The sequence below is a fragment of the Mirounga leonina genome, unplaced genomic scaffold (assembly GCF_011800145.1).
Source record: "Mirounga leonina isolate KUSES-001 unplaced genomic scaffold, KU_Mleo_1.0 Mir_53, whole genome shotgun sequence".
In the NCBI taxonomy this organism is placed as follows: domain Eukaryota; kingdom Metazoa; phylum Chordata; class Mammalia; order Carnivora; family Phocidae; genus Mirounga; species Mirounga leonina.
The window spans coordinates 18,387,776-18,414,336 of NW_023270807.1; the positions used below are offsets into that span (position 1 = coordinate 18,387,776).

General features: G+C 53.6%; 2 protein-coding genes across 7 annotated transcripts in view; one reads left to right on the forward strand and one right to left on the reverse strand.

Annotated features, from left to right (window-relative positions):
• The window catches only part of EFHC1 (EF-hand domain containing 1), a 66,130-nt gene extending 62,064 nt beyond the window's left edge, over positions 1 to 4,066 (forward strand). Inside the window, exons 11-12 of the mRNA XM_034990840.1 lie at positions 2,238 to 2,448; positions 3,890 to 4,066. Of these exons, the coding sequence (XP_034846731.1) occupies positions 2,238 to 2,448; positions 3,890 to 3,961 (283 nt within the window). The 3' untranslated portion in view covers positions 3,962 to 4,066. The remainder of the gene's footprint in view (positions 1 to 2,237; positions 2,449 to 3,889) is intronic.
• A 3,904-nt stretch (positions 4,067 to 7,970) lies between these two features.
• TRAM2 (translocation associated membrane protein 2) overlaps positions 7,971 to 26,561 on the reverse strand; it is a 162,805-nt gene continuing 144,214 nt past the window's right edge. For all 6 annotated transcript variants that reach the window (XM_034991292.1, XM_034991293.1, XM_034991289.1 and 3 more), the window contains 9 exons: positions 26,445 to 26,554; positions 25,828 to 25,944; positions 20,251 to 20,309; positions 19,106 to 19,190; positions 18,495 to 18,565; positions 15,837 to 15,941; positions 15,398 to 15,541; positions 14,431 to 14,594; positions 7,971 to 13,328 (listed from right to left, as the gene is read on the reverse strand). In XM_034991292.1, coding sequence (XP_034847183.1) covers positions 13,255 to 13,328; positions 14,431 to 14,594; positions 15,398 to 15,541; positions 15,837 to 15,941; positions 18,495 to 18,565; positions 19,106 to 19,190; positions 20,251 to 20,309; positions 25,828 to 25,944; positions 26,445 to 26,554 — 929 coding nt within the window. In that variant the 3' untranslated portion in view covers positions 7,971 to 13,254. The remainder of the gene's footprint in view (positions 13,329 to 14,430; positions 14,595 to 15,397; positions 15,542 to 15,836; positions 15,942 to 18,494; positions 18,566 to 19,105; positions 19,191 to 20,250; positions 20,310 to 25,827; positions 25,945 to 26,444; positions 26,555 to 26,561) is intronic.

A 26,561-nucleotide genomic window follows, 5' to 3' on the forward strand; every position in this document is an offset into this window, starting at 1 on the left:
ATTTAGCTCTTGCTAAGTAGAGGGTTTTGCCAGGTTGCTCCTAGGAAAATATTCTAAGAGCAGAATGAAAACCATGATGTCTTTCTTACCTATGGGAGTTCAATCACCCTATAAAACTCATGTTTGCTTTTATGGAAAGTAAAAGAAGGGCATTGGAGGGGTTGGCACAGAGTCTACACCTTGCGTGTTGGGAACCCAGCCATCTCTCTCAGTTGGCAGTCCCGTTAAGGATAATCATTGAGCCCTTGTGTTCCTTTGTTAACATGTGGGTCTTGCAGCTTTCCTAGAAAAAAGGTCTTGGTTTACACCCCCTCAATTAAGTAGGGGCTGTAACTTTCACCAGCTCTGTCTTAAACAGTACCACCTGTTGCAAGCTCTGTTTCAGTTTACTCCATCGTACTCAAAGACAGCAGATGGCATGGGCATTTTCCATATTGTATGAAGCAGTATGAACATCTGGCCCCTTCACAGAAGGGAGAGTTATCTTCTCTTTCCCAAAATGACTGGATGATCACATTTTAAATATATATGCTCCATGGCACTAACTCCTGGGAAGATATGCAAGATTGAGGTTTGATTGCTTTCTGCCACTAAAATAGCTTCCTGGCAGTTATGCATAATTTAGTATGTATGATTGGAGGTATACCCATCAGATACACATATCCTGCTTCAATAATAAATAATGCCAGACAGCATTTAGATACTAGAGATTTTTATCAGAATATATATTGTTTTTGTCTTACTATAAAGGTAATATATGCCCAGAATAAATAACATTCAGGGAGTAAAAATTTAGAAAATAGAAAAATCCTGTAATAAATTTAACTAGCTCTTTGCACTTGATAGTGTATCATGAACATTTCTGATATGAAATGTTTTATGGAGCATTGATAATTTTTTGAGTGCATATTACATTCACATGAGTTTTATTTATACATACACATACCTGCTTGTTACCCTCCATTCCCCATAGGTAACTACCTGTTTCATTGGTTTTAAAATACCTTCCCAGAGTTTCTTTGCACAATATAAGCAATTTAAATGTTTTTATTCCCCTCACAACTTTTATGCAAAATGTAGCCTTCTGTACGCACTTTTACACCTTGATTTTTCTCACTAACAGATCTGTCTACTCTAGCTGCAACATTGTCCATGCTGCATTATTATTATATTGCCTCATCGTTTTTGGATATTGTTTAACCAATTCCTGATTTGAGGATGATTTTTTTAGACCTTTAGCTGTCTCAAAACAGCTTTATTAGATTGTAGCTTTGTATACAATTCATGATTATTTCCTTAGGATAAATTACTTGAAATTCTTTGCTGGGCTTTTGCTTCATGTTTTCCAAATTGTTCCTGAAAGGTTCTAGCACTTTGTACCTTCCCCAGCAAGAATTGCCAGTGGGTCAAAAGGGAATTAAGTTAATAGAGGCCATTTGGAAGAGTGAACCTTTCGAATATTATATGCAGGAGGAAATAGGAACAGGAAAGCCACGGGGGACCGATACTGTGATGGTGTGGAGGGAGAGGGCTTGGTGAGGGGTGGCTGGATGTACTTGAAAGAACACGTCAGAACCTGAGTGCGATGTCCGTTCTGGTCTTGCCTCTGCTGGGACATCTGGGATAAGTCTCTCTAAGGTTTTTTCATCGTTGAATAAGGGAGGAGTGCTTTCTGAGTTCTCCCTCTTTCTAGTGCGGTGGGTTACTCATCTCTCTTCATTTCAGTAAATGCTAAGCCTCACCTTCTCAATCCACCATCTTTCATAAAATTTGGAGTGAACCAGAGAGAACATGTTAAAAGTACGAGATTTCCGACTGTGTGAATGTAACTTTTTTTTTAAATTTTATTATCTTATGTTAGTCACCATACATAATGATGTGTGAAACTTTTTAAAAACTCATTCATCTTCAGATGATGCAACAGCATTCAGCAGCAGTGGGTGACTCACACAAACACCGAGCTTGGGGAGGTGGCGGCGGTAGATGTGGCTCTTTGTGGTGCAGAGATTTAACAGGTGGCAGCCGGGGAGGCTGAGCGTCAGCTCAAAGCCCCCTGACCGGGCTCCCCAGCCATCGTCAGCCAAGCCCCGGGGCAGGTGTCCAGTTATTGGTCAGCTCCGTGCCGGAGCCGTTTGCTTGAAGCTGCCCCAACTTCACCAAAGGAGAACTTTGCTCACTGAGCTAAGACTGGTCAAGGATAAATAAGATGCCCAGGCATCTCCTTCCTTTCTCCACAGCAAGCAAACTAAAGAGGATCCAGGTGTGCAAGAACTGGAGGCATTAATAGACACAATCCAGAAGCAACTGAAAGATCCTCCGTGCAAAGACAACATTCGCGAAGCCTTTCAAATTTATGACAAGGAAGCTTCAGGATATGTTGACAAAGAGACGTTCTTTAAAATCTGTGACTCTCTCAACCTGCCAATTGATGATTCCTTGATTAAGGAGGTCAGTAGGAGTCACCCTTCTGGGTTGATTGCAGAGGCTGTGAACACCCGTTTGTTCTCTCCCAGAGGCAGTTTGGGTGTATTTGGCCTTAAGGGTAAAATTTAAGATGTTTGAATCAGATCTCCTATTCGGCCCTGATTTCTATGGTGTTTCCCCTTGATTGTCGCGTTGGGGTTCTTTGCTCATGGCTGCAGTAGGGCCTGTCTTTACGTGGGTATGGGCTAGACTGAACAGCGTGGCAGATAAGCCATGTCCCCCGAAGGAGGGCTGCAGTCGTGATCCCAGAGGGGCAGCCCGAGGGGAGACTCAAAGGTGACGGTATTGAGTAGGATGGGGGGCAGCCTTTGGCCACCCTCCCAGCCAGCGCTTACGGTAGCTCAGCAGTGCAGTGGGCATGGGAGAGGGCGTGACCACCGCCCAGGGCAGCCGTGTCTGTCAGGAATGGGTCGCCCAGGGCCAGCTGCACACAGAGGAAGGACATGGACACTGTCCTCTGGGAATTTTCATGAGTGAGTTGCAGAGGGGGTTTTTTGCCTTTGTTTCATTAGAAATCCCTCTAGCCAGGGCTTCCCTGGAACTCAGACCAAAATTTCTCCCACAGTTGCCAATGAGACTGTGACTTATTACTGAGACTTCTCCCTGATAAAAAGCCTGCTTAGACCTTCTTAAAGATCTTTTAGCAAAAAGGAATGTTCAGAAGTGAAGACTCATTTAGGGGAGGCTGTCGTGTGGCGCTGGAGAAGAGGATTTTTCAGATATTGGAACATCAGCAGGGAGGGGAAGAGGGCAGGTAGAAAAGAACGTGTTCACTTGGGCAAATGCCCATTTAGGTTCCCAAATCTCAGATGGACAGCATGCCCAGCTTTTGATTTTTTTTAAGTCATTTGTACTATTTTGTGACCTTGACAAAGGAATTGCGGTCAGTGGGGTGGGGAAGGTGTGGGTGGCAAGAATGATTTGCACATGTAAAGGTAACCTCAGCAGATCAGGCTACTCCCCCCACAGCGGAGCTTCAGGGGACATGGTTTGAGCAGTGACATAAGGCTTCTCTGCCTTTGGGCAAAGATCAAGTGAGCAGTGACGGAACTAGATTCTTCTATTATCCTGTGATAACAGCAACTTGCTATTTTAAGAGTTCTACTCTATTCAGACTGGGTGGACAAAGCTCGTATTTGAATATAAAAATAATTAAAAGTGCTCTGGAAATGACAGTGTTCTTATAAATGTGAGTCCTGAAATCTCCCGCAGGCCCTTGACTCCCTCTGAGCTTCAGTTTCATTCAGTTGAAGATGGGGATTATGTCTGACCTACCTGCCAAGTTCACAGGAGCATTTTAGAATCCGGTGATTTAAACTCTGACCTGGTTTACAAAGGCTGGGGATGGTTATTAATAAGTGGGCCCTGCAGCTCTGTCTCACCTGCTCTCTGCTCTCTCCCGCAGTTGATCAGGCTGTGCCCTCACAGAGAAGACAAGATTAACTACTATCACTTTGTGCGTGCTTTCTCCAACTGACCTGGCTGAGGAAAGAATGCAGTACGACTTTTTGAGGTCAGACCTACATTTTGAAACACCTTGTACTTTTCATAGAGGCATTCACAGGGATCTTAAAATTATATTTTTCAGTTCTTAGATTTCAATACTAAAATCTAAATTAAACTGGATCTTTTAAGAGCTAAGATTGGTGCTTTATTTAGGGAGGTAGGGGTAGGGTATTGTGATGGCTAATTAGGTGTCAGCTTGTCTGGGGCCGTGGAGTGCCCAGATGTTTGGTTAGACTTTTCTCTGGGTGTGTCCGTTTCTGGCTGAGATTAACAGTTGAAGTGGTAGACTGAGTAAAGCAGATTGCCCCTGGGGTGGGTGGGCCACATCCAATCCACTGAAGGCCTGAACAGAAAAGGTTGACCATTCCCCAAGTAAGAGAATTCTGCCTGCCTTTGGACTCAAACACTGGCTCGTCCTGGGTCTCGTGCCTACTGGCCTGGCCTTCAGACTAGAACTATACCCTCTGCTCTCATGGGAGCAAAATCTTGGGAACTGTCAGCCTCCATAATCCCACGAGCCCATTCTTTGTAAGACACTGCTTTCTCTACGTAGACATCCCATTGGTTCGGTTTCTCTGGGGAATGCGGACTACTATGGGTGTGGAATGACTACGAGCAGAAGGAAAGCCACATTTTGCTGGGGCAGCAGCATGTGGGGTGTTGGAAATACACAGTCTGCTGTGGCTGCGGGCCGGAAGCCACGGGTTTTTAACTGTGGCTCTAGGCCCATTAGTGGACCTGCAGTTTTAAAAAATGGAATAGAAAATATAAGTGTGGTACAAATAGGTTATATATTTCATGAAACTTTAGTTTCAACTGAGTGTGTATTTACTGGGTCATAATGGAAAATGTATTCCTTGATGTGAATTACAGTTAAAAATATATATATATATATAGTAGAAAAATGCTGCTTTTTGAGAGCCTAGCCTTGAGATGAGAGGAAAAGTAGTTACTGGTTATCTAATGAGCTCTGCCCCAGGTTTTAGAACGAGGGCTACTCCCGAGTTGAGGCCAGCCACCACCTCCAATTTATAACTCCCAGCCCAGATTCTTCCCTGCTTCCCCAGGCGGTGGTGTAAAGGAGGGGGGAGCTGTCCCTACAGGATCCAGGATACCTGCCCTCTCAGAACTGCTTGTTCTTCCTTCACTGATGAGCCGAGCCACCTCCAACTAGCTTATGCAAAGGACTGTAATACCATATATACGGACTCCTTTCCTGCTCCAGGTCCATATCTCAAGAACTAGTGAAAGCCCCCAGTCACTTACCTAGTAAAAGCCTAATTTCCAAGTACTCAGAAGTCCATTTCAGTCTAAAGTAAAAATCCTAAGCTCTATCCTGCCTGCCCAGACTTAGAAGCCTTAGTGTGTGAGAGTGAGCGAGCTAGGATAGGTATAGTGGGTTTCTTCTTCTGGTTTCTGCTCCCCTTGCCCCCAACTCAGTCACACTGCTGTTTCTGGCCTGAGTAGTGTCCGGGAAGGGTAGCGAGTAGACCCCAGAGGAAAAGGGCAAAGCCTTATTTCTGGGCCCGGTGAAGTCCTCATCTGGGTCAGGGCCTTCTGTGTGTCATGTGCCGAAAGGCTGGCTCTCTCACTACCCACCCCCCCCTCCAGGACATTCCCACAGGAAACCTCTCAGATGCCATCCTCAGATGGGCCAGTCTCCAGCATGCCCGGTCCTAAAAGCACATTTCCTCCGGGCTTCTCCTCGTCCCTTCGGGCTTCCCCTCCCAGTGCCTTCACTATTGCTGTGTGTCCATCTAGATTGCTCTCTGGACGGTGCAGTTCAGCTCAGCTGGTCCTTTCCTGGAGACTCACCATAGGTGAGAATCAGGTACTAAATCTCACGTTCTCTTAACTCCAGGGGACCCAGGTCAAACTGAGTCCATTAAAGCATCTCCCTCACTTAGCTTGTAGACCTACTGCACTCTGACAGCCCTTTTCAGGAACTCCACACTCTAGTAACTTCTCCACAACCCTGCAAGAGGGAAGTTCACAAAACTCGATCCTCAAGTCTTTCATGGATCTGCGCCACCTGCAGCAGATGGAGGTACCTGCCAGCTTTGGTCCTGAGCCGAAAGGGAGACATTAGGGAAACGTCCTCTTACCCACCTTTTGAGGTCCAAGTGCTCTTCGTTCTTCTACCCGTGTTCTGACCGTTCTCTTCTGGTTCCCTGTGCCTGCCGCGCTGTGAAGGTCAAGTGCCTCACGGAGAGCTGTGCTGAGTACGGCAGGCCGTGCTCGCCTACAGGACTTCAGCTCCCTGTCCCTGCCTCACTTCCCAAGCTTGCCCAAGACGGGAAGCTCCATCACCACGTACAGAAGACCAGAGCCAGGGGGTCACTTCCGGGAGCCCCACGCTCCCTGCTCAGCCCCGCTACTTTATACAAGCCCCACCGAGGGTAGAGCCACACGCGCCGCAGCATTCTTCTGAATTCCGAATGGCGCCGCAGCCACCTGATGTCGCTTGGGCTACACTCAGCCCCGGCACGCAGTGGTGTCCTGGCCGAGGGGACGTTAGAGTGGGGCATTAGCCTGCAGCAAGCAGAACTGCAGGGAGGGGAAAGGACCTCCATTGAGGGGGCCGCCAGGGAGGGGAGACAAGTAGCCTCCCTCCTCGCGTCTGCCCCAGAAGCCACCGAGAGCTGTGGCTCTCCACTCTGAGCGATGGGAGGACGGCTTGGGACAGCTATGGATTCGGGGCAGCAAAATCTGCCCTGCGGGGGAAGATGGGCTCAGAGGTAGCCGCTGCTCAGGCCCGGGGCTTGCACTCTGTAGCCGCCCCCGGGGCTTGAAAATACCAGCTAAGTAGGGTGGGTCAAACCCCTGTCTCTGGGCTTTGAGAGCATTTGGGACCAAGAGGGGGAGAAGACCTGTCTCAATGCTTCCAGAAAATCAAGGGTCACTTGGGTGAGGGACTCCTTAATATCCTGCTAGTACCGAATAGCCTGAGTACACGTGTTCATTAAAAACCAGCCAACAGGGGCGCCTGGGTGGCTCAGTCGTTAAGTGTCTGCCTTTGGCTCAGGTCATGGTCCCAGGGTCCTGGGATCGAGACCCACATTGCACTCCCTGCTCTGCGGGGAGCCTGCTTCTCCCTCTCCAACTCCCCCGCTTGTGTTCCCTCTCTCGCTGTCTGTCTCTCTCTCAAATAAATAAAATCTTAAAAAAAAAAAAAAAGCCAGCCAACAGTGCTCTGTTTGTACCATGCACTCAGCATTCACCTTCCCTAAATCTCACCAGCACCACTCCCTGCGAAAACAAGTAGCAAGCACACAACCCTCAAAACTGTAGAACACATGAACAAACAGGCTCAGAAAGGTTAACTGGCCAAGGTCACCTAGCGTCTTCCAGCAGAGCTGGACCAAAACCCACGTCTGCAGCAGAGCTTGCCCTCCATGGGTGTCCCTCAGCTTCACCTCAGGTGAGCGCTTCCTGTGCAATCCTCACGCCCTGCGGGGGTCCATGGCTACCTGCCCCCTGTAACTGCGCTCCTCTCCTGTGCTCTCTGAAGACCATTCTGGAAAACACGGACCACTGCAGGCAAGAGCAGGCCATAGAACAGACCCCAGCACTCCCCATGGCCCACCATGATGAATACTGTTCAGCACCAACAGCAGGATTTTACACGCACACCTTAGCCCGTGACTGCATCATGCAGCAAGCTCACGGTGCTTCCCCATGGAGCTTGGCGGCAGACCCCGTGTCAAGAAAACACCTTTCCGCTTTTCTACTTTATGGTTAGACTCAAAAATGCCTAGAATGACCCAGCACTCAAGATAACTTTCTCCATCCTTCATTCCAATTCCCTCCTTCCTGGGACCAAAACGAACAAATACAGCTCAAAACAGACATACAAGAAAGGACTGTTAGAGTGAAAAATGGTATGAGATTAAAATGGACACAATTTTTTTCAAGTGAAAACAAATGTAAGCATCCAGATTAAAAAGGAAGATAAGGAAAGTGACCAGAGACAATGAGACTGATAATTCTATGCCTTTTATTCAGTTATTTCAAAAATATTTGATTTGTTTCAAAATGTACATTTAAAAAATCCATACAAAACTGTAATTTGTTTTAAAACCAGACAGAAACAGTGGAAAAGGCTTTTGAAAAAAGTTCACTGAAAGTAAAAAGGCCCCCCCCACCCCGCCCAAAAAAACCCCCACCTTTTACATGAAAGCATAAATACGGCAGGTACAAATTTTCCTTGAGTTCCTAGTTGAAATTTGGTCCATGACATGAACAGGCTAAAGTAGAAAAACAAGACAACTTGTCCACATTTGCATTATGAGTTGCTCACTGCACCAGCAGCCTCAGCTCATCCTTCAGGTGTTTACTGAACAAAAGAACTGAAAAATGAGGTGTGGGGTCTCCTCACATGAACACTCGAATCTGTACCCAAGGACACGGCAGAGCTTACAGCCCCAGCCAGCCCCTGTCAGTGAACAGTGCATGCGTGGCTGCCCCTCAGAACCACCTCCTTCCTCTCCACACGAACAAGAAACTCTAGAATGCTTAGAGTGACGGTGACATCTCAGGTGTCCCAAGAGATCTTATTCCCAGACACAGATTTATTTAATGCCCCATCATGAGGATGTTTTTTTTTTTTTTTTTCAACTGATTTTTTTTTTTTAAGAAAAATCTACGGCCTTCTAAGGCAACGCTACACTGTTCTAGGAGAATGCCACAGAAACCCACCCAGGATGGAGAGAGGACCGCGATGAAGGGAAAGTAGCGCACGTTTCTTCGGTAGGGGAGGACGACCCCCCCTCCCACGGGTCCCTTCCCTTCCCGGCTGCAGGGCGCTTAGGGACAGCAGGACCTGTGGAAAGACCACGGGCTGGAAGAGTTATTGCACAACCCGGAGAAGCAAGGGGATGGTGGGCAGCTGCGGCTGCTAACATAGGTAACACTGAGTTAGGAGCGCGGAGAAACGCTGCAACGGCCAGACCAGACCCACCGTCAGACCGGGGTCTGTGAGCAAACACTTGTGACTGGGAAGTAAGAGTAAACACCTTGATCATATCAACTGTGGGTTGAATGGCAGGCAAAATAGATTGGAAGAAGTTATAGCCAGGCTACTTTTCTTTTTAATGGGGGGGGGGGGGTTGGGGCGCTGGGAGGCCTGGCAGAGCAGGGCTGGCGGTGGGGGGCCTCGTGCCCCCAGGCCCCTGGGCTTCCCTCCACAGGCAGGAGGTGCAGGTGCCTGCGGCCGGGCCCTCAAGGCTTCGGCAGCCACCCATGTGGGCCAGAAAGCCGACACAAGGGAGAAACCAGAAACAAAACCTAGAACATACCATGAACCTCAACACCTTGGGGGGGACGGAGACAAATGAGGCCAAACTCCCAATCTGTGTCCCTTTTACATGGAATGTACCGGGGTCCAGTGTCCTTGGCTGCACAGGACAACCCGCCCCAGAGGCCTGCCACGTGGGGTTGGCCACACAGCACGTGCGGAGGCCGGGAGGCCCCACGGCAAGTAAGGCACTTCGTACACAAAGAGGAGGGGGGCCTGCTTGGGACAAGCACTCTCGGGTCGCCGAGCACAGGGTCAGCACGGAACACAGCAGTCCCAGTGCTTTTCTGAGACCTCTAGAACAAGAGGCACCGAGCGGGCCGCAGGGGAGGCGGCGGACGAGCAGCAGCAGGTAAACTATGCCTGTGGGAACCAGAGAAAAGCGAGAGGGTGAAGGCTGCCTCCTGGGCCAGCCAGGGCCGGAGAGGGGTTCCACGGAAGTTTCACACGCTCGGACAACGACCCGCTTCCCCGGCTGTACCCAGAGCTCCTGCGCAGGAGCAGGGCTGCGGGCAGGGGAGGCAGCGGGAGGGAAGACAGACCACTCTGTTGTCCTGCCTCCACCAGGGAGGAACAGAGGGCGGCCACGACATTCGCGAACGAAGTGTGTTCGCTTGGGTCAGCAGGGGAGGCAAACCCGACCGGGAAGGCGGAAACCTGTGCAAGATATATCCAAACCAAGCCTTCCCGAGCCACAGGGGGCCCGGCGAGCCACTGCAAATTTAAAAAGGCGTCCAGGAAATAGAATTTTCTCTTGTGGGATCTTGGGAGGGGGCGTACTCTCTGCCTCTACCTCTCCTTCACCATTTAGAAAAAAAGCAAAAGGGCACGGAGGAGGAAGGTCCCTAAAGGAAAACCCGGCCGCACACTCCCCTGGAAGAACACCGAAGCCAGGCTTCAGGGCTCTCTGGAGTCCAAGGGATTCCAGTCAAGAGCGGCACCTGCAAAGGTGGCCGGAGCACAAGGTCTATTTTGGTGTCTGAAATGTTAGTAAGCGCTGCCTTGAGACAGAAACACAAAAGGTTCTCGGCAACAATTTAGGTCTGGTGGCCCAGACACAGACACACACATGCGGTTAGAATGGACTAGAACGGGGGAGAAGCAGCTCCCCTCCTGGCCCTGCCTGCTTTCCTCTCGAACCTTTCCCTACCTTCAAAAAGAACACGTGTGACTTATTAATAGTGCAGCTATCAGAGCCTGATGGTAAAAATAGCTTTCCCACCACTGAACCTCAGCAGCCCCGGCTCCCCCCGCCCCGCCCCGCCCCGCCCCCAGCCTGCCCACAGCCACCTGCTCAGCCTCCCCCGCGCCTGCGGCGGGCAGGGATGTTTAGAGAGAGGCGGCTGTTGCTGAGGTAGATTAGCATCTCAGAGCTATCTGGCAGGGCCCTCACCGATGGCTTGGCACTTTGGGAACAGGAGAGAGCTAGTTTAAGACTGAAGACGACAGCCAAGGTGGCCAAATCAGGACAAGCCAGCACAAGCAGCTCACAGGATGAGGTGGGGTTATTTGGGCCCCTGGCACCCTGCTCTGAGCCAGCCTGCCAAAGCCCGGGCTCTGCTCAGAGATAAACGTGGCCGGGATGCCAGGAGGGTGACAGGGCTCCCTACAATCACTCTGATCCCCCCTTCCCCTCCGATCGTTCCTAAGGCCCGGCTGGTGACACGCGAGCCTTACTCATGGTCTCAGGGGTGTTGACATAGCGGAAAAATATCTTACTAACCCTCATCCCTGCGCACACCCTATCCTTTAAGAAACAAAGCCCCAGCCCCTGGGGCAGTGGTACCACCTCTGAATCACACCTGCCCCAGCGCCAAAAGCTTGCAGGACACTTCAGGAACACAGAGCCTGGTGGCCTCTGGCAACAAACACCTAGACCTCTGGCCACGAGAAGGGAGACTGCCTGATGCAGGCCTCGAGCGGCTTGCCCCGTCTCTCGGCCCACAGCTCACAGCGTACCCGCCAAAGTTTAGCCGGGGCTCACCTGAGGGAGCAGCCCCTTGGGGGGAACAGAACACTGCCCGGGACATGGCCAAGCGGAGGGCTGGGCTGAGCAGGGAGGCTCATGGGGCAGCTTTGGAGGCTGCTGGCTGGACGCCCTTCCCTCACCAGGCAAGGTGGGGAGCGTGAACGAAACCACAGCCTGGGCAGGGGTATTGGGCCAAATGGCTAAGGGGTCCCGGCTCAGGTCTGCTGGGTTGGTACCAAGCCACCCTCCTAGCAACGTTCTACTCTGCAGCCCAGAGAAGTGTCAGGGAAGAATGGGAGAGATGCAGATCTCCAAAAAGGCCATCCCGCTTCCCAAGGGTAAGCAGAGGCCAACGGCAGCTCTTCCCATTTCTATAGCCTTAGCCTGGACAGAGAGAGGAGGCTCTACAAATCCCTCAGTCACTGGAAAATTTAATCTATCTCTGACGCAAGTGACATGGAGGAGGGGAGTTACCCTGATGAAAAGGCCCCTCTCCCCCTTTTTAGGATAATAATCCAAGGTTTAGTTTCTATGAGGTCAGAAAGAGGACCAGCACCTCAACTGACACATTTCTACGCCCACCAAGACCTGCTCCCCGCACCTCAGCACAGAGTTCACGAGTTCTTAATTAGGACTAAGCCTAACCCCTTCTGGAAGTCCTCCCCAGGCCCTGTATGGACTTGGAGGCCTTGTCTTTGGGTGGAACAGAAGGAAGGAAGAGGGGGGGGTAAGGCGGAAGCCTCCCCTTGGCACAGGTGTCTGCTCATCTACCCTGCAGATCATTCTGAGTCCCACTTTCGTACAGTCTAAAATGTTGCAGGTGTGCTCAAATATCACGGGGTGACGACGACCAGCCCAAAGACACTCAACAGATGAGCCAGAGGGTGAGCAGCCCGGCGACCTCCCTGCGGCACCAGGGGGCCAGTGGGGGCCTTGGTGTTCCTGCAGCAGGAGAGACCAAGTCAGGCAGCGAGGCCAGCCCCTCACCGGGCCACCTGGCTCTGGGCTTTGGGACCAGCATCCGCCGGGCCGCTCTGGTAACTGTGGTTGGGTGGGGTTTTGAATGCTGGTGAACGGTTGAAAAAGCGGCTGGGGCTGGGGCTGGGGCTGGGGCTGAAGAACGGCCTAGGGCTCCCACTCCATCTCTGCCACCGTTACCTTCTCTGTATGCTTTGTTCTTGCTCTAGTGGGTGGGAAGACTTGTCCTCCTTCAGCACCTCCCTGGCAGAGCGAGGGCCGACTGGCCTCCGTCTGGGACCGGCCACCGGGAAGCGGTCTTGAGTCACGGGACCCAACACAGTTACCACCACCTTTCTGGCCCGGGTCGCCGTGCCCCACAGCCAAACACCGTGGCATTTCCGAGTAGCAGTGGTGCTGCCGGGCCTCCGGATGGTGCGCGCGCAACTGGAATCATACATCTCAGTTAATCAGCACCTGGAGATGATGATCCAAGAGGACTGGTCTCTCCTCTCCTTGCCCAAACACGGGGGCCCCCAGGGGCCTGCAAGTGGCCCTGGGCAGAGGCTCTGGGGCACGAGGCTTCTGACTCTGACAGGTCCTGGGGACTGATGCTGGGTGTCGGATGGCCAGGACTGCAATTTGAGCTCCCTCTCGTTGTAAAAATCAGACAGAGAAAAATTGCACAATATGGTGAAAAGTCAAAGGAAGCAGCCATGAAGGAAGAGAAAGACGAGGCCAGCCAACACAGAACCATGAGAGCCTGGGCTTCTAGAAAACCCAACACAGCACAGAGGTGAGGACATGAGGTGGCTTGAGGGAGAGAAAGAAGAAGAGTTTTGGTTTTATTGAGAATGGTTTATGGAAGAGTAAGAAGAGAAAGCCAAGAAATAAGAAAGAGGAAAAGCCCCGCTTGGAGACAGGTTCCTGCTGCTTGAGAGGCAGCAACAGGACTAGGAGGGGGGAAGGCAGTGGTGGGGGCCGGGCTCCCCACCTCCCTGCTGGGCCCCCACAAGAGGATCCCTGTTCCAGCACTTTGGCCTCAAGGAGACTTGAGTTTCTTAGTCCGTGGGGAGGTGCCATTTTCTGCTTTCACCACTCCGTTTTCATGGTAACCTAGGAAGTGAAGGGAGACAGCCGTGGTGTTCCCGTGGGACAGGCGCAGGGCACACGGGCCGGGACGGGCCGGGGGGTGCCCGGCGCAGCTGCCCACCGAGAACGGCTCCCAGGGGGTTCCTGCTCCCCGAAGTGTGACTCTGCAGGAGGCTGGGGGGTCCCTGACTATCCTTTAGCAGAAGGGGGCCAAGGTGACAGAGGGGGGACCCAGGAACAGGCTGGGGCCCGCCCCGGCCTCAGGCTGGACCAGATCCTAGATGGAATCGTGTAGACCCCGCCCAGCGTAGACCCCGCCAGCGTAGACCCCCAGCGGCCTCGGTTTCTCTCTGCCGCCTGCAGGGCACCGGCTCCCGGGGAGGGGAGAATGGAGAGGAGGCGGCAGAGGCTGCAGGGACAGGCCTTACTCGGAGGCCCGATGCTCCTCTGGCAGAAAACGCTGTGCTGTCTTTTTACTGTTGTGGAGAACTCCTCCCTGTGCGTGCTCCAAGTCGCTGTAGCTGCAGCCTCGCGGCCGCACCCACTCCCACCCGGCCCGAGCCCCCACACCCAGCCGCGCCCGCCCTGCTCCAAACACACAGGAGCCCTGGCCCAGCGGCCCGCACCTGGCGACAGGCAGGTGAGTCAGAGCAGAGGCTGGACCGAAAGGGCAGGGCTGGCCGGGGGCCCAGGGCCCGGGGCCGGCGGTTACGAGGGTGTGGCTGGGCCACAGGAGAAGTGGGCGTCCCACCCCTGCCGCCCACCTGGCACCGTGTCCCCGAGTCACTCCCGAAGACGGAAGACGAGCCAGCAGCCTGGGAGGCAGGCGCATGGCGCGACGCAGAGCGAGAAGGGCAGGTGAGGACAGAGCCGTCCGGGCAACAGGCGGCAGATCTTGGCCAGCGTTCAGAAGCCACTTCGAGGACACACTTCCCGCCAGAGCTCCCCCCCCCCACCACGTGTCCCTGGCCCCCGCCCAGCCACGAGCCGGTCAGGCCCCGGCAGGAGCCCAAGAGTCAGGGCCCAGGGAAGGACTGGTCCAGGGAGAGCCTGGGGGCCCAGGGCCTGCGCTCCTGCCCATCCCTCCCAGACAGTACCGCTACCTGCCCGGGGGCCTGGCACTCACCAGACTCCCTCTTGATGAGCCTGGCTGGCAGTCTGGGGGCAGCTGGGACTCTCCGCTTGGCACTCTGCTCGTTCCAGTACTCCCGCCAGTGCCGCAGCTGGGAGTGGATGAAGCGCCACATGAGCCAGGCCTGGGCGGCGCACACCAGCAGCAGCACGCAGAGCCTGCGGAGGACCGAGGGCCGGGCTCAGGGGGGGTGGGGGGGCACCCCGCAGCCCCCACCCCGCCACCTGCGCCGGGGAGAGCGTGCCAGTCCCCCCCCTAGCACACTGGACGGGGGCTGACAGAGGGATGGGGGCGCGGGAGACCAGGGAGCAGGAGGTGACAGGCGCATGTCCAGCTCCCTAGTCAAACGGCCACCATGGCCTCTCTCGTAGCCACAGCACAGAACGGGACTCCTTTAAGCTTCATATATAGAATGAAAGAATTCAAATGAATTGAATCAAGATATAGCAAAATAATTCCAGAAGAGTGGCTTCTCATCTAGCATGCCACTTGAAAGCTGAGCAACAGCGGACAAATCACACACCCTCCCAGGCCCCAGGGTCGCCTGGAAACACAATGGCTTCCTCCCTGCCTACCCCCCTTCCCCGCTGTGGAAGGCCACTGGCCAAGCTGCCTAGCACACCACCGTACAGAGTCCAAGCGTGGCTGTAAATCAAGGGCCTGGACAGGACACGCATCGTGCACCACGAAGCACTAGGCAAGGGCGAGGGGACTCCCACTTGGGGACCCTGACCGCAGTCCCAGCAGGCCAGGCCAGCCAGTGAAGACGGTCTTGCCGGAAGCAGAAGGCTGGTATTCCTTCTCCTGTCAGGCCTGCTGTCTAGAGATCTCCAGCGAAACATCAATGTGCAGGAGACTCGGGTCTGTTGCCCCCGACCTTCCAAACTGTGCCAAGTTCAGGAGGCTCCTGGCAGGGCTCAGGGAGCCTTAATTTCTCTCCTTGGGCTTCTTCCCAACTCACCTGCAAAGTAAGGTGTTGAAGTTCCCTTTCTCGGGGTCAAAGGCCTGGTTTTCCATGCGAGCAAGTCCAAAGCCGATGGCCAGCACGGCGAGGGTGAGGATGAAGAGGCGGGTGACCCCAAATACAGCAGCCCAGGCATTAAACCTGCTCGTGGAGGCAGAAAAGGGACGTCAGCCTTTAGGGCCCATGAGGGAACCTTTACCCACTTCTCTGGAAGCAACCCCCCATGGAAAGAGCATGCGAGGGTAGCAGCCGAGTAGGGTGTCTGAGGGAGGGAGGAAGGATCTAGAATAAGAGGCTCCGAAAAACAGCCTCAGGGTGCCGCCTGCAGGTAAGGGGCAGTTCCCACCCTGGGCAGGAGCCTCCCACCAGGCAGGCCTCACAGGAGTCCCCGGCCCACGGTGCCTCCGAACCGGCCAGTGGGCCTCGCGCCACTCACAGCTTCTCGTTGTTCTCGTCTGCGAAGTGGAAGAGTCGAGCCATGTGGAAGAGGGACTCGGTGCAGTACTGTAGCAGCAGCAGGATGAGGCCCAGGCGGCTCAGGCTGGGAGAAAAGGACAAGCCTCAGTCCTCCCCGCTACCCCCCGGACGCCATGGAGAGCAGAGGCCAGGGCCCGGCACCCTGGGCTCCGCCTCCACGTCACCTCTCCCTGGCTGGCCCTCCTCAGCCTGCAGGATTCTTGGAGAGAATACTGAGTCCCCTGGCTGTCCACCTGGCCTGTCTGGGTCCGCACCGCCCCCCCCTCCACCGGTGAACCTGGGCTTTGGCTCTCACGGCACCTGTCCCCTTGCGTGCTTCGCCTGGCCGGGACCAAGCACATAAAAGGTGCTTAGAACAAGGGACCAAGCCTTGCAGGTAGAAATGCAAGGGATTCCCACCATCTGGTTTTTCATTATCCAAGTCTTCGCGGCTAAGAGGTACATGGAGAGGCAAAACTCAACATAACGCAAAAATACGTGCTAATGAGCCAGCCTCTTAAAACATTAGCACCACCCAGACACCCCCGTCTGCTCAATTCCAGGCACGGGGTCATTACGGACTTCCTTAGGCAGTTTGCTACAGAAGGTCAACTGTCGTTCAAATACACGCAGTAGGACTGCAGAGTGAAATGATGTGGGAGCGCTCCCACGGGCAGTGCTAACTGCGGATCCCGCCGCTTCCACCCAACAAGACCAAGGCAGGGCAAGATGGACGGGGAGGGTCTTGGGATCCTGAGGATGCTCGAGAGAATGACGTGAAAACTAGCCAATGTCCTCACATGGCCTGGAAAGTCCAACACGATCTTGCCCATGACCTCGTCTCAAAGCTCACTTTCTGCACTCCGGCCACAATGGGCTTTACAGCCACTCCCACCTCAGGGCCTCTGACCTACGGTTTCTCTGCCTGCACCACTGTCCCCCCAGATCTTCACATGCCTGAGTCTTGTCATTCCTGCCTCCACTTGAGTCACCTCCTCAGAGAGAGTCTTCCCTCCACATGACGAAGGTGCCAAGGAGACAAGTCCCTCTCTCCCATTACCCAGCTTTATTATTCTCTTCATCACACTTAGCACCACAGGAAACTACTTTTTCTTGCTTTTTTTAAAGAGAGGAATGGGGTAGGGGCAGAGGGAGAGAGAATCCCAAGCAGGCTCCACACCCAGCACGGAGTCCAATGCGGGTTTCGATCTCACAACCCTGAGATCGTGACCTTAGCCGACATCAAGAGTCAGATGCTCAACCGACTGAGCCACCCAGGTGCCCAGAAACTCAGTTTTCTTAATGGTCTGCCACCCGCTAGAATGGACACCCCAGGAGAGCAAGGCCTTGGTCTTCCTTCAGCCAGATGGGACTGCAGCTCCTAAGGCAGCGCCTCGCCCAGGGGAGGAGCTCAGGTATGTGCTGAGTGAAGGCCTCTAAAAGTCAAGCTCTTCACCAAAATGAACACCAATGCATCAGTTGGCATTTCAGAGGTGCGTCTTCCTGGGGAAATCCTGTATCTCTCCTTTCCTCACACTCACTTCGGAAAACCAGAACCAGGATGGAGAAGGGAGATCATGGTCCTTACACGAGCAGAGACACGGCTGCACCAGCATCACCGGGGAATGGAATGGGCCTCATTTTGGAGGATCTGCTGCTCCCTGCCCTCTCGGTTCTATTCTGATTCCAACACAAGAATCACAGGACTCTGCCCGAACAGGGTCAGACTCCTGTCCATCTCCTTCCCTGGGACATGTCAGACGTGAGATAAACAGATCCTAGAGCATCTCCTGTCTTTGGGAGGAAGAGTGATGATACAGCAAGGACCCAACAGCAGGAAGCGCTCTTTCTACCTGGTCCTGCCTGCACAATCTCACCCAGGTCCTCACCCACCGCATGCTGCTGGGTGCTGCACGAGCACAGAGCTCATCCCGGCATATAACCTTTGCTCCCCGAAGACCCAGCCAGGAGTTGATGCCATATCAGCCTCCAGAGATAAGCGAGCAGATGCAAGAGCTGCCTTCCTCCTAACTCCATTACCCCAGGCCAGTCACCCTCACAGGACGCCAGCCGTGAAGGTCTGGGAGAGGATGGGCTCGGGGACCTCCGGGGAGCCTAGCAGAAAGTTATCCATCGCAAACCCTCAAAATGTCGGCCCAGAGAAAGGACAGGGTGTTCTATGCTGCACAGATAAAGCTCAGGAAAATTCCAAATTAGCAATGACATATCCTACTCATCAACAGGATTCTTTCTGTAAGAGACACTCAAGGCCAAACACTATGGCAACTCCTGCGACTTCAAAGCTATGGTTCAAGTGCCACCAGCCCTCGAAGCCTCCCCTGGCTCTGTGTCGGGAGGACTTAGTCACTCTTCTGGGTTCCCACGGCCGAGCATACATACTGGAGCCCCACGCCGGTCACACTGAGCGGTCCTGACCTATGCCAACAACGGTCTCTCCCACTGGGCTGAGCATGAACCGCTCAAGATAAAGCAACTGCCACCTCTGTGTTCCCAGGTCTCGCATGGTGCTTGGCAAACAGAAGGTGCCTAATAAATGCCTCCTCATCGAGTGCCTGTGTGGAGAGCTGCATGGACATACAAGGGCATGGCAGTCTGACCGGCTCGGGGTCTCACTCACTTTAAGAGGTATGCTCCGGCTATGTGGGCCAAGTACAGACAAATGTACTGCAGCTGACGGGGGATTTCCTCCTGCAAACAAGAGAAGCAGACGGTCAACGTGCCCCCCTGCCCCCAACTCCAGATGCAGGAACGGAGGGGAGGTGCAGAGGGATGACGGTGGGCCGGGCCAGGCTGCTCTCACCCAGCCGGTCCCAGATCACGCCAGAGGCCCACGCACCAGGTTGCTGGCAAGCCAGAGGGCGAGGCACCAGCTTCCGGTCCACGGGGCGGGACTGGGTTGAGAAAGAAGAGACAGGGACTGGGGAACAGGGCTTTTGGAAATAATTCAGAGGGAGGCTATTTAAGAAGGAAAAAAAAAAAAGACCGAGAAAGGCCAAAACCTCTGATCCACTATCCAGAAGACAAGAGGTAGACCTCCTGCAAAGCCACACGTCTAGCGTGGGAGGCAGGAGACGCGCTGGTGGCCTGCTCTCAGGGAGATCTTCGCGGAAACTTCGCTGGCTCAGCATCTTCCTCAACCCGCCGACACACCCCACCCAGCTCAGGCCCAGCGGCTTACTACAGGGGGCAGTGGGGGGATGTGCGGCTTCCCAGCTGGGGAGTACTCACCTTCCGTACCTTCTGGAAGTACAGCTCAGGAAGTGCGTGCAGCCAGTAGGCCAGCTGACACAGGTAGAAAAACTTCACCTGGAAGCTGGAGACAAGGGAACGAGTCACACGGTAGGGACACACGGGAGGGATGAGCACGGGGGGAGGGGGCCTGGACTGTGCGAGGAGCTGGTCCAGGAGCCGGAGGGAGGCCCCGAGCCCAGGGACCCTGCTCCACAGACCAGAGCACTCCACGGGACGCAGAGTCCGTGGTGGGAAACAAAAACGGTGAAGAGTACAGCGGAGGGTTCCTTGGCTCAGAGAAGGGAAGGCTGAGCACAGACAGTGAAGATGGGGCACCACTCTATTGAAGAGTGAACAGAGCTAAGTGGCAAAGGAGGCATCGCAGCTCTAAGCCCTTTGCTGTTGCTCTGAAGGGTCTCAGGAAGGCACTGAGGGCCTCCCGCGGGAGGCAGACCCTCCTGGTGTCTCGGTAGCACAGAGCAGGAGAGAAGGCGCACCAGCCGCGCAAGGCTGGGAGGAAGGTGCACTGTGAAGGGGTGCAGGTCACCAAGAAGGTACGAGGCCCAGAGAACTTTACAGAGATGCTCCGCTTCCGTTATCGGTCTCTGACAGTGTAGGCACCTGCTGCGGGCTGAAAGTGGGTGTCCCTCAAAATTCAGATGCTGAAATCCGAATCCTTGTGTGACGGTATTAGGAAGTGGGGCCTTGGGGAGGTGATTTAGTCATGGGGGCGGGGACCTCATTAATGGGATCCGTGCCCTTGTAAAAGAGACCCCAGAGGGCTCCTCCCAGGCTTCTCCACATGAGGACACCACCAGAAGACCGCCCTCTCTGAACCCAGAAGCAGACCCTCACCAGACACCAGATCTTGGGCTTTTCAGGCTCCAGAACTGCGAGCAATAAATTTCTGTTGTATAATTTCTAAGCCACCCAGCCTCTGCCGGCGGGGCTAAAACGTCACCTCTGTGACAGGGGCTAGTAAGGAGACCTCATTTTGGAGTCTCCAGTCAAGCGCACTAGCAGGAAGCAGCTCCCAGACAAGACTGCCATGTGCACCACGGTGCCCAAAAAGGCTCGGGCTGTGAGCGGCTCCTGCCAGCGGCCCGGCTTGCTGCTCCCCAGACAGTCCTGTGAATACTCACGGGAGGCACACGTGTGGGTAGTCTTCCCAGAGGCTTCTTGGGTTTGTTAAATATCCTTCCTGTAGTGGGCAAGGAGAGACGGCCTTTAGACAGGAGGCTAGGAGACCCGCTGGGGCCCTGGGCAGGGCCAGAGGCACACCCAATCCGCAGCGCCAGAAAGAGGAAGAGACAGGAAACATGAAAAATGAAGGCTCTCTCTCTGCACGGGAGCCACCGGGCCCTCAGCCGGCTTCTTCACTGTGACAGAGCTATGACGTCGCAGAAAGAGCCTAGTCTGGGGGCTGAAGACCTGTGTCTGGACGTGGGCCTGGCAATCACCGGCTGTATCCTCTGGGCAAGTTAGTCTCCCTAAGCTTCAGTTGGCTCGTCTGAAAATGAGGATAAAAATACCCTCGCAGAGTTATTGTTAGAAATAAATGTTATAGCTTATGTTTATGCGTCTAGCATTATGCCTGGCATGAAGGCACTCAGGAAATGCTTGTAGAATGAATAAGCAAGTGGACTGGAAAAACGAAAAGCCTACTTTGGCTTTTCACATCGCTATGAATAAAAAGAATGCAGGACCGCACAGGCTTCCCCAGGAGGCCTCACCCCATAGGCCTCCTAAGTGCCTACCACACTGGGTCGTTATCGCGAGAGGTCTCCATTACTCTACAAGTTCCTTCCCACCAGGGTCTTACCATGTCCTTCTTTACACCGCCAGCACCTAGCCCAGGGCCTATTGTACAGTAAGGGAGGTAACCTGAAAACCCTCCCATCATGAAACCTCCAGAAATGCTGGATGACATCTAACAAGAATGCTCTTAAATGCAAAGGGCTTTCCCAGAAAGGGATCCCAAAGGGACAGGAGGCTAAAAGCCAGAGCAGTGAGGTGAGGCTGGGGCAGCTCAGAGGGCACTAGTCTTGGGGCCAGGGTGTTCGTGCCCACATGAGAACAGAAGACAGGGCCTCCAGAGGTGGAATCCAAGACCCTTGTGTAAAAGCAGGACCCCTGAAGAGCTACAAAAGACGGTTAGACTAGAGTTTGCACTAGTTTGGGTTGGACTGGAGAAAGGGTAGACTACAGTCTGACCACCCATAAAGAGAGATTAAAGAAGCTTTCTGCTCATCCTGGGCTCGGGATGAAAAGCAAAATATATCATCCCTTGAAAATCTGTAACCTCAGGTTCACTTTCACATGAGTTTGGAGTTCAAACTTATACCCCTCGTATGGTCCAAGAACTACCAAGCTTAGAAATTAGTATTAATACTGTTGGGCCAGTGATACCACTGGGGCATACGCTCATCCAAGGATGTACAGGATTTTCACGCCTAAAACCCTGCTAAAGAGGAGTCTGTAATCCAAAATTACAAAACATAAGAGGAAACACTCCTCTGTGAGCAAGAGTCGGCTGACATTACAAGAATCCAATAAAAACTTGTTGGTCGAATGAATGAATCAATGATGAATGCTTTAGGCAATTTCTCTCTTCTGAGGGAAGAACAAGGCCCTTACTAGTCCCTCAGAGAAGGTTAGGACAGTACGACCCTGTCATTCCAGGGAAATCTCCGGTGAGAACATCCCAAGGAAGCAGCAATGTACTTAAGAAAATGGTCCATCTGGGATTGAGGTAGGAGGGACATTTCTGCCCGAAGAGAGACTGGCCAAGAGAAACAGCACTGAGAGAAACCTAAAGCCCAGATGACCTTGTGATTTTAAACAGGAACCCTCCTCGGCTTGGCCCCTTTTCTTAGGGGACAAGGAGGTCAGAAGTTTGAAGCCAACAAGCAAAGAACCTCCCCAGAAAAATGCTGCCTGCTTGTAAATGTCTAGTCCTCAGGGAGTACAGGGAAGGAGTGCAGGGAGGAGGGCGGGGGAGTCAGAGGAAAATGACTCACTCCCTTTTCCAGACCTCGGGCCAGGCAGCTGCCTGAGGGCGGCCGGGGGCCGGGGTGCCCTCTGGGGGCCGGAGGCCAAGGACCTGAGATCCCAGGGGGCCGAGTGTGGCAACCCTGCCCCAATCCTGGTCCCCGACAGGCACTGGCAAAGGTGCTGGGGGAACTCCTGAAATCCTTTGTTCTCTCCTTAACCTAGGAGCCAAGGGAGGCCCAAGCAAACTGGAACAATCTCTCCTTTTGCCCCCACAGCCTTCCTTTTTGGTGAACAGACAAACAGAACCACAGAAACAGCAGAACCCAGTCATAACACAGCTGGTTGCTACCTAGACTCAGACATACCAACATCGTTTGTCCTTCAGGAACAATCACATACTCAAGTTCTGCTCTAAGTGGCCAAGCTGTTAATAGAAATCAGTCCAGGGTGAGGGGCCTTCCCTCTACCAAGCTCTCACAGAGCATCAGACTTCAGGTTTGTTTTTTTTTTTTTTAGATTTATTTGACAGAGAGAGATACAGCAAGAGAGGGAACACAAGCAGGGGGAGCGGGAGAGGGAGAAGCAGGCTTCCCACAGAGCAGGGAGCCCGATGCGGGGCTCGATCCCAGGACCCTGGGACCACGACCCGAGCCGAAGGCAGACTCCTAACGGCTGAGCCACCCAGGTGCCCCTCAGACTTCAGGTTTTAAGATATGAATGGAGACCTCCCAAGGAAGTTAGGCAGGGGAGACCAGACGCCTGCCCACCCTGCTCCCCCCAGTAGAGCGTGGGGGTCTTGTTTTGTCTTCTAACAATCAATAGTCAGTAGTTCAAAGGTAGATGATAAATAAGGAGGTTGACCTCCTACATTATTGGTTGGTCCAGCCATGCTGTCCTCACTCTGCTTGTATAAATGCAGAGAGAAATGTCTGGATCAAGCACCCCGCACCCCAAACCCGGTTATTTTAGGGGGAGGGATCTGGGGAAATTTTTCACATTTTCTAAAAAACCTTTATGTAATGCTCAATTTTTAATAGATCTGTGAGTTTATAAAAACAAGAGACTCATGATTTTAAAAACTGCTGGGGGCCAGAGCAAGAAGACGTGCCTGCAGCTTACTCCCGCATCCTGACAAGCACAACTTCGTGAGCACGCAGTACCTGCCACGCTCTGCACGCGAGACACGGTGGTGGGCACGGGCCGTCCACAAGCAGCCCGGGGGCAGGGGGGACAGACCAACGGACAGCAGAGCACACATACGTGAACGAGAAAAACGCCACAGTACATGCTGGGGGGAGGGGTCCTGAGGAGGGGACTCTGAGGTGGAGACTTCAATGGGAAGGAGGAGCCAGCCACGGATTCAGGGGATGAAGCATCTGGGCAGAGGAACCACCCACGCAGAGCCCAAGGGCCAGGAGCAGAAGAGCAGAGGTAAGAAGAGGGGGACCCCGATCACAGGAGTGTGGAAGAAAACGACTCCACTGCAAGTGGGACGGCAGCTTTGACACAAGGGTGCAGGACTTAGGTTCCAGAAAGCCCTGTCTGGCTGAGCAGAAAATGGATTTGGGTGGCAGGCCACCGGAGCGAAAACAGCCTCCTTCTAGAAGGACAGTCAGTGGTCCAGGCGAGAGAGAATGGCGGCTTGGACTGCACACCGGGACTCCCCAGCCTCGGCACTCCTGACACCTGGGGCTGGACAATCCTTGGTCGTGGCGGCTGGCCTACACACGGCAGGACATTCGGCGGCATCCCAGCAGCGTACTGCCGGGGTCCCCAAATATCCCTTGTGGACCGCAGGCCCAAGGCGGAAAGCGGGGACCGCACCTCGACGTGCTCTGCGGGGGGAGGGGGGGCGCGGACCCTGCTGATGAGCTGAATGTGGGCGGGGAAAGAAAGAAGGATCAAAAAATATCTCATCCTCACAGAAAAACAGCATTTAAATAACACTAGCTACTTTTCACTCCTTTTACAAAACTACCCTCTCTCTTCTTCCTCAATCACCTTCATTCCCCACAGGACGGTGCAGATGGAGTAGCTGAGGGCCAGGGGCTGCATGGGGCTACTAGGAGTTGGGGTCACTAGAGCTTTCCAGGGTCCCCCGGGTCTCCACTTCCTACAGATGTTGAGTGCCCCCACTGTCTGTCCCCATAATAAAAGCCTGTCATGAGCTTCCCCCACGTAAAGTACTGCATGCTCCCAGACTAAGGAGCATCATTTTCAAGCCCTTGCAGGCCTGAGAGAAGCAAAGACAGAGCTGCTGAGTGTTTAACATTCTGGAAGGGGTGTTAAGGAACGTGGCTTTTGGCCTCCAGAATCTGTCTAAATGCGTCACAGCTCGGGTGGAATGTCTGGGGGTGAGGCAGCACTTGACTTGGGTAAAAGTGACCCAGAGATGAGGCAACGCTTCTTCTGAAAGACCCTGAGACCATTCTGCCTCAAAGCGGCCGAGGGGACTCCGCAGGCTGCAGGAACCAAACACCGAGCGGTTGGCAGAAGAGGTCTGGCATCCAGCGCCACCCACACCCGGGGGGCGAGGACATGCACTGCACAACGGCAAGGGGCGCTCCTCACACAGGCCACACTGTAGGTCTTCCCCCGGGGACAGTGCAACAGGGCAGTCCCTCTTGAGGGGACAGAAGCCCGCGGTCCTGGCATTTAAAACTCCTAAGGTTCTGGCTAGGAAGACTGTTCCATGCTTAGATGACAATAGAAACACCAGCAAAATACGAAAGGACATGCTGACTCCCGCTTTCAGAGTAGGAATTCAGCGTTCGGCTCTGGACGCGGAGTTCCTTAGGATGTGAAAGCTCATCGCGGTCACGGAAGGAAGAGGAAGCGGGTGAGAGGTCAGTGGAAGACAGGGAAGGGAACTTCTTTAAGAGATCACAGGGTTGCTGAATTTTCCAAGCCCAGGCCTGCATTTCTCACAGGACAATTCTAGCTCTTGGGAAAGAGACCAAGTTCCAGGCGGGAGGTGCTCCAAGTGGGGCTGCTCGTCAACCACAGTCAAGCACCACAGGCCGGGTCTATGTTACGGTGAACCCCAACGGGCTGTCCACCTTCCCTGCTACGAAGGAATTCTGCTGTATCGAAGGCTGCTCGAAAGAAGAGTCCTTTTGTGTAGAAGGGAGAGGTAGATAAGTCGTCTGGTCCTCCAGGCACTTGTGGGAAGGGCATGGACTCGCACAGGATTTGATGTGCGGACAGTGCGGAGGCTGGCCTTGTTTGCGGGAGGCCAATGTGGGAAAACAGAAAGTGTCCTGGACCTGGAACCAGACTCCTAAGTCCAAGTCTGGTCCTTGCCACTTCCAAACCACGTGACCATGGGGACACTGCAAAATTCAGTCTTGGAGGTCTTCAAACCATGAACACGGGAACCAGAATAAACCTAAGACTCCTCTCACTGGATAGCACTGGTAGGACGGCCCAGGCAAGTGACGCAGTGCTACGGAGATGCACGGTATCCTGCTCGTACCAACCCATAATAGCGAGAACTCGTGCTGATTTCTGGACGAGAGGGCTCTCTCCAGCCATAAAAGAGCAGCTACACCACTTGGCCCCTCTCGTACCCGAGGATGCAAAAATAGCTTCAGTTCCAAGAAACTGCTCAAAGTTTTTACAAACTGCTCCTGCCTCTTTTCCTTCCCAGCTCAGCCCCGCCGTTATTTTATTAGCAATCTGAGAAGAGACGCGCCACCGGCAGCCCAGGCCCCAGTCCCACTCACCGTCACCACCACGTAGAAGCACCATACCACCGAGCTGAGATGAAAGATGACCAGCTGCCCAGATTCGTTGAACTTGCTGTGTTTGACCTTGGAGAGGTGAAGCCGTTTGCTGATTTTCTAAGGAATAAAGAGAATCGTGCATGTTAATATATGCAGGTGGATGGGTAATGCGTGGGCTTCGAACTCCCATTTCCCACCCATGAAAGGGCAGCAGGTGGCCATGACCCGGGCTAGTCCATGTAAGCCTGCTCTGTGCACAGAGCGCTCAGGTCAAGGCAAGCATTTTGAGAGAGTGGCAAGATGGAGGTCTTCAGCCTAGATGTAAAGAAAACATCCCCCGATCAGGCTAGAGGACAGACCCATAAGGATGCTGCCCTGCCATTTCAGGTGTGTGACGCCCTCACATCATTAAGTGCTGCCGTCCCACGCGCTAAGAAGGCTGCGAGCGGGGACAGAAACCACGGTGTGTGGCAAGGGATGTCCAATCAATAGGACCAATCAGGGCACACAAATTAGGAAGCAAAGGGGCCCAGAGCTGCAGTCTCCTCTGGGGTGAGGCCCCACTGCCCGTGGCATCTCCCCAGCTTCTGATGTCAGGACCCACACGCATCACTCACGTCTAAAATGTACTCCTGAACCACAGCATGCAGGATGATGGTGATGAAGACGTAGAACAAGATGGTGACCAGGTCCTTGGGCCCATAGTGGTAGTGCACGGTCTCACTATCTGTGGA